At 35.8% G+C, this 17,417-nt stretch overlaps 1 protein-coding gene across 1 annotated transcript in view; it reads right to left on the bottom strand.

Moving 5' to 3' along the window:
• The window catches only part of LOC150083040 (nucleolar protein 11), a 290,218-nt gene that overhangs the window by 127,884 nt on the left and 144,917 nt on the right, over window positions 1-17,417 (bottom strand). Inside the window, exon 8 of the mRNA XM_090376991.1 lies at window positions 13,690-13,854. Within this exon, the coding sequence (XP_090233117.1) occupies window positions 13,690-13,854 (165 nt within the window). The remainder of the gene's footprint in view (window positions 1-13,689; window positions 13,855-17,417) is intronic.

Genomic DNA, 17,417 nt, shown 5'->3' with positions numbered 1-17,417 from the left:
GTGATTAATTGCTGGAACAAATGCCTACCTGTCGTTATAGAAGTTGATAGCTTAAAGAAATTCAAGGAGGAACTGACAAACTTTTAGAGGGAATGGATGTTGAATTTTTTTTTTTTTTTTTTTTGCTGATGCTATATACACTTACTTTCTTGCATCACATGCCTCCATTACTACTATTGCTAATGTCTTCACATTTTTAAATTTTAATTATTTAATTATTTGATAAACTATTACTTCGATTAATATCAATACACTATTCATTAAATAATGTAATAAGTTTGGAATTAGTTATTAATTAGCTATCCCGTAGGGTTTTTTTTTTTTTTTTTTTTTACATTTCATTAAATACTTCCTGGTTCTATCAATAACTTTAAATAAATTATCTTAAATGTCCCTTCAGAAATCGGTATAATTGCACTCCAGATTTATTACGTGAGAGCAGTTCTTCTTGTTCATAACGTCAGCACAAAAAAAAAAAAAAATAATAATAATAATAATACACAAATAATTATAATAATAGTAACTAAAAAAACTGCAAAATGAACTCACTATCCTCAATGAAGGCTAATCTTTTCAAAGACAGTAACAACTTTATTAGCAATAAGCATGCACGTTAGTACTGAGTTTTGATGGCCGCATTAGTTTATAGGTCTGAAACTGGTGGCGCTGGGAGTAATTCAGAAGTAGACGCTCTGTATCTTACTACATCAATAATATACAGGAATTTTTCTAGCATGGATAAGGAGGCGATTGTCCTGTTGTACAAGGCAATGGTCAGGCCACACCTTAAGTACTGCATGCAGGTCTGAAGGCCTCATTTTAAGAAGGATGTAGCACTCCTGGAATGAGTACAGAGAAGGGCAACAAGATTGGTGAGTGGAAAGAAGGGTTGCCATTACCAAGAAAGCTCAGGTACTGCAAATTGCAGTGTCTGGAGGCTAAGCACCTGCGTGGTGGAGGTTTGTTCTATCAACCAGCAGTGGTTGATAGTTGGAACAAACCTCCATCTTGTAGAAGAGGTCAACAACTTACATAAGTTCAAGGCAGAACTAGACAAACATCTGGAGTGAATAGATGGGTGAAATGGGAAGGTTTTTTTTTTATTTTTTTTTTAGCTGACGGTATAAAAGCTTGCTTTCTTGCATCATATGCCTATAATGCTAATGGTGATGCAAGAAATTGTGCTTATAAAGCATCAGTCACAGAACAAAAGCCCACATCACCTGTCCATCCCCTCCAATGATGTGTATAGCTCTTCCTTGAATTTATCCACATCCAGAACACAGATGGAAGATTGTTCCAACAATCAACCACCGCCACCACTTTTCACTGGTTGAAAGGGGGAGGTGATTGTTGGATCAATTGATCCACAATCAATTGCAGTTTAACTATCAAACTGATGAATAAGTCTTCAAACCAATGCATTTTAATTATAATCACCCTATATAAAATAAGAATGAGTAGAAGAGAAACACAAGGAAAAAAACAACAACTTGAACAATCCAGCGGCAACCATTTATATGAGGGGTGATGTTCACAGACTGGTGCAGGATTTTCTGTTTACCTCAAGAACTTTCCATAGCTGCCACTAGTGGCACTCTCCCAGATTGCTACTAAGCAGATTCTGTGTATGCATGCCAGTGTACTTGTCGAGCTAGTCTTGCCTGAAGAGAGTTTTTTTAGCATTGTGTTACTGACAATCGTTTTAAAGCAAATATCATGTGGGACATACAGATTGAACAGCGATATGCGATTTGTTATTGTGTCAGACAGGGCTTAAATGCATCACAAACAGTTAAAGAGATGAATAAAGCATAGGGTATGAGTGTTTTGATAGGATGACTATATTTAAATGGCACAAGTGATTCAATGAAGACCATGAGTCTGTTGCAGGTGACCCAAGACCTGGTCAGCCTTCCTCTTCAACACCTGAGCAAATCACAGAAGCCCAGGAAATCTTGAATGAAGAGAGGTGAATTAGCTGTTAGAATGTCCATTACATACGGTAGTGCTCACAATATCATGAAAGATCACAAATCTGTGCTCACTGAGTTCCATACAATTTGACCCCAGAACAAAAACAGCAAAGGCCTGACTTGAGTAAAGAAATGCTTGATCATTTTGATACACAGGATCAAAACTTATTAAATCAAATAGTGACTTGTGATGACAATTGGATTTTTCACTATGATCCATAGAAAAAAACAACAGTCGAGTGAGTGGAAGCATTCTGATTCACCAAGACCTAAGAAATTTCAAACTTCTCCTCATTCAGCTGACAAACAAATGGTTCCTGAGTTTTTTGACATAAAACGCATTCTTGCTACACATTTTGTGCCTCATGGAACAACTATGAATAAGGAAGCATACTCTGAGGTTCTCGGGGTCAAACTTCGCCATGCTATTCATGAGAAACATCAAGGACTTTCCAGTATGAAGTGGTTTCTCCATCAACACAATGCCTTGCCCCATACACAGGTAATGTTTTGCAGCCAGTGATCACTACAACAGGTACCAAAGTTCTGCCACATCCCCCCCTTTTCACCAAACTGAGCCCTGTGTGATTTCTTCTTGTTTCTCTCCCCGACTTATATAATACTCTACTTACGCAAATTCGACTTTACATAAGTTTGTGGCAGCCAATACAAACTGAAAAAAATATGGAAACACATTTTGCATCTGTAGGGATAAATGGAGATACAGTAAACCCCCGCTATTCGCGAGGTTATGTTCCTGAGAAATTCTGCGAATACCGAGTTATGGTTCCCATAAGTAATAAAGGAGTTCCGTTCCAAAGTATGAAATATATAAGAAAAACTAGTCTAAAATTTTGTCTATGTATGTATTATATGTACCCTCATAATATGACTATGTACATAGTGAAATGCAAGCATATGGCATCGAAATGAAAATAAGAAACAATTTAACTTTAAATGTAATATTTATTAGAAATTTCAAACAAATCTTTCAAACCAGCGCCTTTGCTAGCTAAAAAACTTATCCCGCAAGTGCTATCACCAGTTTCGCTAAAGTGTTGATAAAGGAGTTTTGCCTTTTCACGAATGACGAGTGAACTTAATGGAATTTTATTATGAGTTCGGTCTTCTGTCCACAGATTTAAAGCCTTTTCCATTTTTTATAATTTAACATCACGAGTTACAGAGCAAATTTTTGAACAATTAGCGCATTTTCACAGACACTACAGCGGATTTTTTCTTCCGATTTCTTGATTGATCGTACCGTTGACTCATTGATTTTATAATGTTTTGCCACTAAGAAGACACTTTCACCATTAGAAATTTTGCCTGATAACTCAATTTTATTCGCTAATGTCATCACCTTCTTTGATATTTTCACATTTCCCTTGTTATTCGTAGTCATATTTTGTACGGGTTAGAAAGAATTTGTCCACAATAAAATCACTTTCTTCCGTTAACACACACACACTCGAAAAAGTTTGTTTTACACTGCAAAACGGTAGATTTATCACTTTTGTAAGCATATCAATTTACAAAAAGAAATTTTATTCAATTTATAAGCATATAAATTAAAAATAAATGATGAAACCCTCCATATGAAAAGTGCATAACACATACCGAACAAGGATTAGCGAGAAACATCCACACTCGCGATTTTGTCACCCCCTCCCCCCACCCACTGAGCACTGTTTTGACCGGGAAAGATAATTTTAGCCACGCCCATGTTTTTTTATGGCAGAAAATGTTCACGGTGCTTTAAAATTCCGCCATTTTTTTAGGTTTCATTTTATATTAAATTAGCGACTGCGAATACGCAAAACCGCAAATACAGATACCACAAATAGTGGGGGTTTACTGTATTGTGAAAATATTGTGATGTGAACCCAATAACATATTAGGATTTTTTTTTTTTTTTTTTTTTTTTGTAATTCGTTCCAAGTCCTTGGAAGTTGAAAATTTCACTACATTACTAAGCAATTTATCTCTTTAAAAGGTCATATTTTATAATGGAAATTGCACTACACTTTCATTGTTATCATATGTTCCTTTATAAGAATCAATTTTGAATGCCTTTGTTGATATTTTTCTAAAGAAAATTTCTGGAAGACACAACCATAAAACAATAAAAACAATTTGCATTTTCCAGTTTATTGGGCTTTTCTGTTAGCACAATCTATTATAAATGGATAGTCAACTCGATCTTATGGCATTTGCAATAATCCCGATAACTGGAATTCTGTGGGCTTTCATGTCATGGTATTATGGTGAAAAGAGTTTCCCTTCACCGAAATCTTCAATCATATAAAAAACAAATAAATTTTCAAAATCTTCCCTTCATTCCTATTTATTTATTACAGTGGTGAAGGGAAAGGGACCAACAGAAAGTGCAAGTGCTGGCAGTGCTAGGAAATGAAACAAAATTAATTTAGAAATGAAGATGATTAATTAAGAAGTATGAAGCAGAACAAAGTTTGTCATCTATTGCACGGAATTAGGTCTTGCTGCTTCAACAGTGAATACTATTTTAAGGGACATGTCAAAGGATCAACGCACTTAAGATCAACAGTGTTCAGGTGCTATATTGAAGATGGAACAGCTATTAATAATACGGATGAAAAACCAGTTTGTTTGTTATTTGGTTTTTAGGAGCATTAGCAACTAAGGCCATATTGCTCGGGGATATGCGGTGGTCATTCCCTGACCTTTCCGCATCCTCCGTATTTGGTGGTGACGGGCTCGAATCCCGGTATAATCAAGAAGTGTGTGCTATGCACTGCTGCTCCTTCCCACCTGGTTACGGAGGCGCCCAATGGAAAACCAGATTGAGAAGCAAGTGCCTCGGAGTCCAATGGCCATTCAAGCAAAAGTAATAAGTATTTATGAAGTAGAGATTGACTGGAATTTGTTGGTTGGTCACTCACACACACTAACCAGGCTTTTGTGGATTTACTGGATGATTGTTTTCTACAGCAGCATGTTCAGGAGGCAACTTGAGGGAGTAATACTCTTGGATCTGATTATCAATAGTGATTCTTCATGCATTAAGAATCTGGAGATAAAGGAACCACTAGGTGGCAGTGATCACAGTGTGCTGAAGTGGGATTTACTCAAAGAGGTAACTACCATCAAGGGTAAAGGGAAGGGTTTTTGCTTTAGTAAAGGTGACTACAGTGATCTGAGACAGTATTTAAATTCAGTACAGTGGGACCAACTGATGATGTTACCAACAGCAAATTCAAAATGGGAAGCATTCAAAGAATTAATCTTGGAAGCTACTAGGCTCTTCATACCAACTAAGAAATGATGTTCAAGATTTAGGCCTAAATGGATGTCAGATGAACTAATTAGACATGTGACAGAGAAGAAAAATGCATAGGATACATATAAATTAATGGGTGACATGGAAGCCTATGATAGATATAAGTTGGACTGTAACCAAGTCACGAAGGAGATTAGGAAGGCAAAGGCAGATTACGAGAAATCTAAAGCAAAGGATGCAAAGAAAAACAGCAAAGAATTCTTTATTTATGTAAACTCTGGAAGGAAGGAAGGGGATGAATCAGATTGGTCCATTTGATATTGATGGTTCAACTGTTTGAACCATCAATATCAAACCAACTGTTTGTATTGATGATCCTGTTCAGGTAGCTAACAAACTAAATGAATATTTTACATCTACATTCACACATCAGGAGTTATTCAGGGAGGGGAATGCCAGAGGTGTATTAAACTCTGGCAGTAAGCTAGATAATCTTGTAATAACTGAGAGGAAAGTCAAGGAGAAATTGTTGAGAAAAACTTAAGAAAGGCACCTGGGATAGATGGAATCTATGAAGTTATATTAAAGGAGGCGGCAGCAAAGGAAGTAAGCAAACCTTAGCCATAATTATGAGAGCTTCCCTGGACTCAGAGGAGGTACCTATGGACTGGAGATATGCAAATGTGACCCCAATCCACAAAGGAGGATCAAAGAGAGAGATGGATAATTACAGACCTGTTAGTTTAACTTCTGTTCCAGGAAAATTAATGGAGGCACTGGTTAAAAAAGCACTGCAGGATCATCTAGACAAGACTTCAGTTACAGCTCGGACACAGCATGGGTTTGTTAAGGAGAAGGCTTGTCTGACCAATTTGATTGGATACTATGATGTAGTCACAAAGGAACTGGATGCAAAGAATAACTAATATCATATATTTGGATCTTAGAATGGCTTTTGATACTGTTGTACATGGAAGACTGCTGCACAAATTGGAGCAGTGTGGCACTGGAGACAAATTGCTGCTATGGATAAAGGGATGGTTGAGTGGGAGAAGACAGAGTGGTAATCAATGGACACTGCTCTTCGTGGACTAATGTCATTAGAGGAGTCCCTCAGGGTTCAGTGTTGGGTCCATTGTTGTTTTCTGTATTTATAAATGACACTGATGATGGTATATCAAGTTTAATGTCCAAGTTTGCAGACAATAAGAAGGTTGGCAGGGTTGTTAATGACACTAATGACAGTACGCTGCTGCAACAGGATCTAGAAAGTTGAGCAGATGGGCTGAGAGGTGGCAAATGAAGTTTAACATTGAAAAATGTAAAGTACTACATACGGGAAGCAGTAACCCTAGAGTAACGTAACAACTATGTGGTACTACACTGACAGTGGTAGAGAATGAAAAGGATCTGGGGGTAATTGTGCAGGCAGATACGAAATTTTCTGAGCAGTGCTGACGGTCTGCAAAGTAGCTCATGGTGTCTTGTCAATAATATACAGAAATTTTTCTAGAAGGGATAAGGAGGTGATTATTCCCTTGTATAAGGCAATGGTCAGATAGCACCTTGAGTACTATACAGGTCTGGAGGCCTCATTTTAATCAGGATGTAGAGCTGTTGGAACAAGTACAGAGAAGGGTAACAAGATTAGTGAATGGAACAAAGGGTTGCTCGTATGAAGAAAGGCTTAAGTTTTGCAGATTATAGTGTCTGGAGACTAGGCACTTGCAAGGTGATCTGATTGAGATGTATAAAGCCTTGAATGGTTTGAGCAGGCTCAACGCTGATGGGATTCTTACTCTTGCTCAGAATAATCACCTGAGAGGGCATAAATTCAAATTGAGGAATGATAGTTGTAGGATAGATGTGCAGAAGTTTGCCTTTAGCCAGCAGGGAGTTGATTGATGGAACAGACTTCTATCTTTTTTTGTGGAAGTTGATAGCCTAAATAAATTTAAGGCCGAGCTGGACAGGTATTTGGAACAAATGGAGGGGTGAAATCGGAGAGTTTTTTTTTTATTTATGAATTTTTTATTTTATTTTTTTTGGCTAATGCTGCATAAGCTTGCTTTCCTGCATCATATGCCTCTACTAATGCTAAGTAAACTCCAAGCCAAGTTCGTGGCAAGCAACGGGTGGTTTAATAGGTTCAAGCATCGCACTGGTTTCCACAAAGTTAAATGTGGTGAAGTCGCCAGTGCCAGATGCAGAGAAATTTTGTGATGTGTTGGAAAAAATTATTAATGAAGGCAGCTGCCAGATCAAACATATTTCAGGTTTCAAGAATTCAAAAGATAAGGCCATGCTCTTGCTGCATTAGGCCCTGCTGGGTCTAATGCAGCAGGAGCTTACAGATTAAAACCACTGCTTGTGTACCATTCTGGAAATCCTCGTGCACTTAAGGGCATCAAATAAAGCCACCCTACCTGTGCATTTCCGTTCGAACCAGAGCATGGATAACAATATCTCTCTTTGAGGATTGTTTTTAATGCTGTTTCATTCCAGAGGTTAAAAATATTGGTAAGACAACGACGTTCCTTTCAAAATTTTGCTTCTATTAGATAATGCTCCTGGACATCCTATGTATCTAGATGGTTTCACTTCATGCCAAACACGACTTCACTAATCCAATCTATGGATCAGGGTGTTATTTCGAATTTAAAAGCATACTATTTATGCACAACATTTGCTCAGGCATTATCTGCAGTAGACAGTGAGAAAAATTTTACGTTAAAGAGACTTTTGGAAATCTTACAATATTTACCACAGCATCTTAAACATTAATAAGGCCTGGGCAGAAATTATTAAAAGATGTTTAAATGGCGCATGGAAGAATATATGCCCATGGCATGTAAAAAGCTTCGAAGGGTTTGAAAAAAAAAAACAAATCATATGAAAAGGTTACAGATAAGATTGTTTTTAATGCTGTTTCATTCGAAGAAGAGATTGAAGAACTACTTTTTGCCAAAGACGTGGAGGAGTTAATAGAGGAAGAAGAGAAGAAAGTATCTAATGAAGAACTTATTGACTTGCAGTGAAAGAAGAAAATGCTGACAAAGCTTAAGATGAACCAAATCTGGAGCCAAGAAGCTTCATCACAAGAGAGATGGCAATGGCATTTCGTGAAACTACATCGGCAATGGAAAGGTTTGAGAAGATGGATCCTGACAGCGAGCAATTCTTAAAAGTTAACAGAGGGGGTGAATGATATGCTTGCTTGCTACAAAGAAATCTGTGATGAAAAGAAAAAAAGCCACCGTCCAGTCATTTATATGTTCTTTCATCAGGTTGAGTGGCCGACCCCTTCTAAATCTCCACAGACCTCAACCTCCGCAGCAGCATACTTATCAGCTGAAGACATCGAATCTGGCGATGGTCCAGAGGCAAAACTTACTGACGTTATGCTTATCTCCCCTCTTTTTTTACAATTTTATAATTTTGAAATTTTTCCTGTGCATGAGCTGAAAATTTGAATAAATACAATAAATAATTCTATTCACATATTCGTCGAACATTTTTTTGATTCAATCAATTCAGCGAGCACAGCTATGATTGCTGCACAAGCATGGGGGAAATTTCGACTTACACAGAACTCTGCTGAATGCTACTATTACGTTAATTGGAGAGTGGCTGTATATGTCATTAAAAATGGGTGCCAAAAACTTGCTATCTTTTCAGGTCTAACAATGTAATTTGTCTACATTATCTAACACACAGTTGAACAAATAATAGATAGCATTTTACAAAAAATCTCATGTTGTCCATGTTACAAACTAAATTTATCATTTCATGTAAAATAAGAGAACAGTTAGTGATGGGCTGATGAGTTGTGCCAGTTATACATGAGATGAACCAGGCATACATGTACAGCTTGTTTCGATAAAAATCGTATGCATTGTTATCCACTCCTACCCAATATACAGCACTATATGTTACTCGTGTGCAAAATTATGCTATTAACGTGTTTGTTAATATAGGTAATAAACAATGCTAGTACTAGGGTGGGTTTTTTTTTTTGATGATGCAACAAAAGGCTTCATTACACAATGAAAGCAATACTAATTCTGAACTATACATTACATTTACTGTTTCTATGCCATGGCATGCAAATTAGTAAGGAGATTAAATATGTAACAAGGTTTTTTTGTCATTATGAAACTTCATTTTATTGGCTGTGGTCCAGGTCAAATACTGTTTCAGTTTATTATTTATTTACTTCACGCCACTACCTTCAAATAGTACCCTAAACTCAGGACTAGAACTTCTGAAAAAGAAAATGGAAAACCACACATTTAACTGACTGAGATCAACTCAATCTAATCCACCCATGAATATATTACATCACACTGAGTTGTTTTTAATGTTCCTAGTGGCAACTAAGGCCATGAGGAATCACTACATCACATCTGTAAATTACATTTATTCTATGACTAGCTTCTCTATTCCTCCTGGAAATATGAGTTTTTCAACTCATTTCCAGGAGGAAAAACAATACTTTCCTCATGCAAAATGCTAATTCAGTCACTAAAAACATCCCAAAATAGTTTGAACCATCCCGATAGGCAGCATTTTTTCATTATAGTTCCAAAAATGAAATCTAAGACTTTTTCCTTACAGTAGGAGAAAAATTTAATGTTTCCAAAGAGAGTGCATTATTTTTCAAACAAGAATCCACTCCGAATTATTTACTTCAGTAAATTATTATTAAGTAGCAATGGCATCTCTCTTGTGATGAGAGATGGCAATGGCATTTCGTGAAACTACGTCGGCAATGGAAAGGTTTGAGTAGTCTAAAATAATATAGTAGTCCAAAATATTGAGTAGTTTAAGTAGTCTAAAATATTAAGTTCAGTAAACATTTGGACAGCAGAAACTTTCATGGACGTTTTTTCACTCGACACCAGCTTTTCTCAAACCTTTTTAGTCACGGAACACTTTTCATCTCACAATATATTTATGGAACTCTTAATCTCACAATATATTTATGGAACACTTAGGAAACACAAATTTAGAGGGAGCCAAAGAACTGTCTGCCAATATTTTATTAATATGATGTACCATGCATCAGGAGCATCTTCATTTCCAAAACATGTAAAGCTGAAATTCAAATAACTGTCATCATACTTTGATCTTTTATTAGTTGGTTCCTGTTTTTTTGAATTCGGATTTTTGGGGAACAAAAGAATCTGATTGTTCATTCTCACTTTGAAGTGTGACAATATTATGTTCGTTTTCATCGACAACAGTTGCACTACTAGAAGTACTTGATTCTCATTTTAAAGTTCCTTTTTTCAACCACAAATCCATGGTGAGTTACTTTAATAATAGTATTTTGAAATACTGATAATTATCAAAAAAGATTTATACAGGGATGTGAGTTTAGTTACAATATTGGCTTGCTTCCCCCTCTCCTTCAACCTGTGTACTCCAGACTAAATCGCATACGAATGGCATATTAGACCACTATATATTGCTACTTTTTTTGTAGATGTCACTACCTCTCTGCATACTTCTTTATGCAAAAGCCCACCAAAATAAAGTGTTCTGCGGTCTCTTTGATTATTAGGCTATGCCAGTATATTGATAATCGAAAAAAAAAAAAAAAATAATAATAATAAATAAATAAATAATTTTAAAATTAGAATGATACAAAAGTGGTGTACGCTACAAATATGCAAAATTTATTTTATTTATTTCTTTAATTATTAATTACGATTTTTCACGGAACACTTGTTCAATTTCTCAAGGAACACAGCTCTACACCATGGTTGAATTATTTGGTATGTGATAGTTGCAAAGGGATTGTCTCTCCAACACAAAAGGAACATATTTTATAATTATGATACACTTATACCTCACAGCATTAATTGCACTTGCACATATTTTAAACAATCCATTCATTTATTAAATTACTACAAAATGTATATTGATCTTAATGTACAGTGTTAAAATAGTCTGAACTTTTATTTTTACTCCATCTTCACGAAATTTCATTTTAATGGTTTATTTTTGCTTCACTTTAATTTCATGCAAATAGGTTTAAATACCATTAAATGGTAATACACAAGCAAATTAATACACAAATTTGGTTACAATATGAAACAATAACAGTAATCAAGAAAGGACACACAAAATGCTATCCATAATATATTGTGAATTTCTTTAATTATGTAATAAAAAATGGAGTACGTTTTCAAGGTAGTTTTCCTCATTAGATGCTTCATTCTTTGTCATAACAGTCAAATGAAGCTGTTCAGTGAAGATGTGTATGTGTTGTGCAATTTTTTTTTTAAATCAGATTCAAAAGAACTGACACAGCTTGCATCAAGTTCTGTTTAAAGCTTAGTAATATAACTTCAGAAACACATAAAATGTTACGAGCTGTTCAGAAAAGATCTTTTATCAAAAGCACCACTTCTCTGTCTAACAGCTTCTGCAGAGTAAGGGAAGTGGGATTCTTATTAAGGAACAAAATGTCCGTCCCATCCCACCACCATCTCCCCAGAAAAGAAGGAGGGGGGAGTAGATTGACAGTATAAAGAAAAATTATCTTCACCACTCTTCAGTGAAGATATGTGAAATTCAATTTTTTTTTGTCTTTTTATGATATTAATTTAAAAGAAGAGAGAGAGAGAGAGAGAGAGTGAGTGTGTGTGTGTCAAGCTGAAGAAACAAATGAAGAGATATTTGAAAAACATCCTTTATCAAAAGCCCAACGTGCCTTTCACCAAGTTCTGAGGAATACAGAGAGTGGAGACACCCCACCCCCTTCTCTCCAGAACTTGCTTCATGCCACATGTTTTTCAAAAAATGAAGAAAGACTTTATGGCCTAATTACTTCGAGCAATGGTTTTCAACTGGGGTGCCGCAACAACATTCTTGGGGGTTTAAGTTACTTAAAGTTATTATTATTATTATTTATTTTTTTTTTTTTTTGAAATTTATATATTTATTTCATTATAAAAATGGTAAAATATAAAGGGCACGATACAATATCCATTGTACCGTATCTTTTTAATTTTGTGGTGATCTATAATTCATCTTTATTTAGTACCTCTATATAAAGAATAAAATTATTATATAGGTATATATTAAAAGGTCGAAAACCACTGTGTTAGGTATTTCTTTTGACATAGGGGTGCTGTGAAAAAATTACTGGGACAGTAAGGGTGCCGTGAACCAAGAAAGGTTGGGAACATCTGACTTAGAGTGTCTCGTTTTTTGAATCACAGTGATATATCTAGGATCCATTTAAGGTTCAAGATGTCAGGTTTAATATATTGGCAATAAGAAACAGAATAACTGTAGATTGTCTGACCCATGTGTTCAAAGATGCTTCCATTTAAAACCATAACTTGTAAACAAAAAAAACCACACAGAGACATTAATGCACATGTACTAAGTAGAAACTATTAACTGCACCAAAAACTTAGTTGGAACTTGCTATGCCACCTAGTACTGAGGTTACGAATAAGAGGCATTATTTTCAGCCTGCCCTTATTCTCACTGGAATGAGAATAATTGCTGTAAATTCCCTTATAAAAGTCTATGCACTCGTTACCACATTCAACTAAAACAGTGGTCTATTGTCGTTCAAACTCTGAGAACCAAAATCATGTGATTTTTATATGATGCCGAAACAAATACAATGCAGCTAAATGGCAGCACATGAAAAGCATTAGTGTTTTAGAAGTTACTCAGCAACACAAAGAAGAAAAGTATGGGAATATGAAAAGTATAGGAAAGAAAAGTATGGGAATATGAAAAGTACAGGAAAGAAATGTATGGGAATATGAAAAGCATGGGAATATGAAAAGTATAGGAAAGAAAAGCATGGGAATATGAAACATATAGGAAAGAAAAGTATGGGAATATAGATAAATAGCGGCAATCATGCTATTACTGGAGATATTACACACTTAGTGGAAGGGAGGTCATAATAGAAGTTAAAAGGAAAATGATATGGATTGGATAGTAATAACAGCTGTCTAGAAACACTTTAAGATCAAGTTTTTTTTTCTTTCTTTTTCTCAAAAATAAAACTTCAATTGTTCAAATAGGCAAAGACACACATTCTAATTGATTCATTTTGTTTACAAAAAGAATTAATATCACATTCAGAAACTTCATTTGGAACATTTGTTTTTAGAAGGTTAAATGAGGCATCCCTTCAGAGACAGAAATCTTATCTGGAGATAAAATTAATTTATACATAATTGAAGATATAATTTATTAATAATAATATTAATAGCATAATTAAAGATAAAAATTTATTAATATCATTAAATATTGCATTAATAGCTGTCAGTTATTAATATAATATTTAATGTTTTCTAAATGACAAAAGATGCTTTTCGTGGATTGTAAACAGTCAAAAGATCCTATATTTAAAATTTTGGAGACTTAAAAAACATTTTACCCTTTAATGAAACTTTGAAGATCATAACTTACTAATCCTTCTCCAGTCCAATTAAAATTTCTATTCACATTTTCTGGAAGGGAATTCTGAGAAAATATTCCAGGCAGGCTTGCAAGAGAAGAGGGCTGAAAATCAATAGGAATACCAACTATCTTCTGAAAAGACGAGAAGTACAGAGTCTTGCAAATAACTGCTATCTAAAAATAAAAAAAAAATTACTGTGCATGCACATACAGATGCACACTAGTACTGTGCAGGTGAAAACAAAAAAACATAGCATGTCCATAAAATAAAAATAAAAGTTTTAAATCCATTTCTTAATATTAAGTATATAATGTTATGTCTAACCAAAAGAAGCAAATTTTGGATTTTTTATAGTTTTTAATAAATAAAACTACTTATTTCAAAAAATAAAACTCGTTTCAAAAGAGTGTAACCAAAGGAACAGACATGCAAGAATTGCACTCTACTCACATTGCACTCTACTTACGCTAAGCCGAACCAGAAAGAAATGAAATTTTTTTTTTTTTTTTTGGAATTAAATACAAAATGTAATTTCATAAATCACTTCTTTCTATTTCAATTCGGCATAGTGTTATATGAGTAGAAACATCTTATTTCTGTTACCGTCTATCAAAGAAGAACAAAGTCTGCACTGTTGCACATATCAATTTCTCTCTGATAGCCGTTTAATTCTTACTCCTATTTTTTAGTGTATGCATGTTGCAGCAGATAGAGTCCATCAAAACTTCGAAAATAATAAGAATAATAATAATAATAGATAAAGCAAATTCAAGAACTGAGCCTAGAATACAACAGCCATGATCTAAGTTTATGGAAAGCAATACAGCAAGACACTATTAGTGAAATTTTTATGAAGGCCATGTGCACTTCGTTGAATATACAAATATTCTAAATTTCCTGATGACTGAGGAACAGAGATGGTGTCACTGAAAAGAAGTTGTAAAAAAAAAAGAAAAAAAAAAGAGATCAATGGGGCATTCTGCAGAATGGAGAAACATATGAGGACCTGTACGACAGCAATACCTCCTAATTTTTTGCTTTAATATGTGGTGCCATAGATCATTTCACGTGCCACTGAATGGTCACTAGAGCTCTCTAGTTTCGCCATACTGAGTGGTGCTATGAATGATCTTGTGAAGTACACAGATAGTTCAAAATGGTGGATGTTAAGATATATATATCAAGCAAAGAGTTGTGACTGAATTTCTTACCAAGAAAGAAGTGAAGCCTAGCAAAATCCATATGCATCTCAAAAATGTTTGTGGTGACAATACTGTAGATGTGAGTACCATTAGACGTTTGGTAAGACACTTTATGAGTGGAAAAAGTAATATTGTTGACAAGCCCTGAAGCAGCCAGCCAGCAACTTCAATGACAAAAGACAACAAGTGTCGGATTGACGCACTGATCAAGAGAACCATTGAACCACAACACGTGAATTGTGCAATGCAGTAGGTATAGGGAAACCTGCTGTGATAACCATCATAAAGGAACTAGGCTACAAGTTTTGTGCCTAGTGAGTCCCAAAAATGCTGACACATTAGCATTAGTAGAGGCATATGATGCAAGAAAGCAAGCTTATTCAGCATCAGTCAAAAAAAAAAAAAAAAAAAAGCACAACCACTACTCCCATTTTACCCCTCCGTTCGTTCGAAATACCCGTCCAGCTGAGCCTTAAATTTGTTTAGGCTATCAACTTCAACAACAAGTGATGGAAGTCTATTCCACAAACCAACTGCCCGCTGGCTAAAGGCAAATTTCCGCACATCTATCCGACATCCGTCCTTCCTCAATTTGAATTTATGCCCTCTCAGGTGATTATTCTGAGCAAGAGGAAGAATCCCATCGGCATTGAGCATGCTCAAGCCTTTCAAAGCCTTATACACCTCTATCAGATCACCTCGCCGATGCCTAGTCTCCAGACTCTGTAATTTGCAAAACTTAAGCCTTTCTTCGTAAGAGCAACCCTTTGTTCCATTCACTAATCTTGTTGCCCTTCTCTGTACTCGTTCCAGCAGCTCTACATCCTTCTTGAAATGAGGCCTCCAGACCTGTATACAGTATTCAAGGTGTGGCCTGACCAATCTTTATCCAGATCCTGTTGCAGCAGCATAGCATCAGTAGTGTCCTTAACAACCCTGCCAACCTTTGTATCATCTGCAAACTTAGACATTAAGCTTGATATACCATCATCTATATCATTTATAAATACAGAAAACATCAATGGACCCAACACTGAACCCTGAGGAACTCCACTAATAACATTAGTCCACGTTGAGCAGTGTCCACTGATTACCACTCTCTGTCTTCTGCCACTCAACCATCCCTTTTTATCCATAGCAGCAATTTGCCTCCAATGCCACACTGCTCCAATTTGTGCAGCAACTTCCATGCGCAACAGTATCAAAAGCCTTTCTAAGATCCAAATATATAATATCAAAATTATTCCCTGCATCCAGTTCTTTTGTGACTACATTATAGTATCCAATCAAATTGGTCAGACAAGACCTGCCCTTAACAAAACCATGCTGTGTCTGAGCTATAATTGAATTCTTGTCCAGATGATCCTGCAGTGCTTCTTTAACCAGTGCCTCCATTACTTTTTCTGGAACCGAAGTTAAACTAACAGGTCTATAATTACTTGTGTCAGCCTTTGATGCTCCTTTGTGAATTGGGGTTACATTTGCACATCTGCAGTCCATGGGTACTTCCCCTGAGTCCAAGGAAGCTCTCATAATTATGGCTAGGGGTTTGCTTACTTCCTTTGCTGCCTCCTTTAATATAACTGGATAGATCCCATCCACCCCGGGTGCCTTTTTTATGTTTATCCTCAACAATTTCTCCTCCACTTTCCTCTCAGTTATTACAAAATCATCTAGCTCACTGCCAATGTTTACTTCACCTACGACATTCCCCTTAATGAATAACTCCTCATGTGTGAATGCAGATGCAAAATACTCGTTTAGATTGTAAGCCACCTGAGCAGGATCCTCAACTGTTGAACCATCAACATCCAGTGGACCAATCTGATTCATCCCTTTCCTTCTTGAGTTTAAATAGGTAAAGAACTCTTTTCTGTTTTTCTTTGCATCCTTTGCGAAGGATTTCTCATAATCTGCCTTTGCCTGCGTAATCTCCTTTGTGACTTGGTTACAGACCAACTTATATCTATCATAGGCTTCCATGTCACCCATTAATTTGTATGTATCCCATGCATTTTTCTTCTCTGCCATATGTCTCATTAGTTCATCTGACAACCATTTAGGCCTGAACCTTGAACAATATTTCTTGGTTGGTATGTAAAGCCTGGTAGCTTCCAAGATTAGTTCCTTGAATGCTTCCCCTTTGAATTTGCTGTTGGTAACATCATCAGTTGGTCCCACTGTATAGAATTTAAATACTACTGTCTCAGCCCATCATAGTCGCCTTTACGAAAGCAAAAACCCTTCCCTTTACCTCTGATGGTAGTTACCTTGAGTAAATCCCACTTCAGCACACTGTGATCACTGCCACCTAGTGGTTCCTTTATCTGCAGATTCTTAATGCATGAAGAATCACTACTGATAATCAGATCAAGAGTATTACTCCCTCTAGTTGCCTCCCGAACATGCTGGTGTAGAAAACAATCATCCAATAAATCCACAAAAGCCTTGCTAATGTGTGAGTGACCAACCCACAAATTCCAGTCAATATCTGGGAAATTAAAATCCCCCATTATAAGACTCTCTGATTTACT

This window comes from Mastigoproctus giganteus, chromosome 7 (genome assembly GCF_048544385.1).
Source record: "Mastigoproctus giganteus isolate SK-2022 chromosome 7, ASM4854438v1, whole genome shotgun sequence".
Lineage (NCBI taxonomy): Eukaryota > Metazoa > Arthropoda > Arachnida > Uropygi > Thelyphonidae > Mastigoproctus > Mastigoproctus giganteus.
This window is presented reverse-complemented; position numbering and strand designations above follow the sequence as displayed.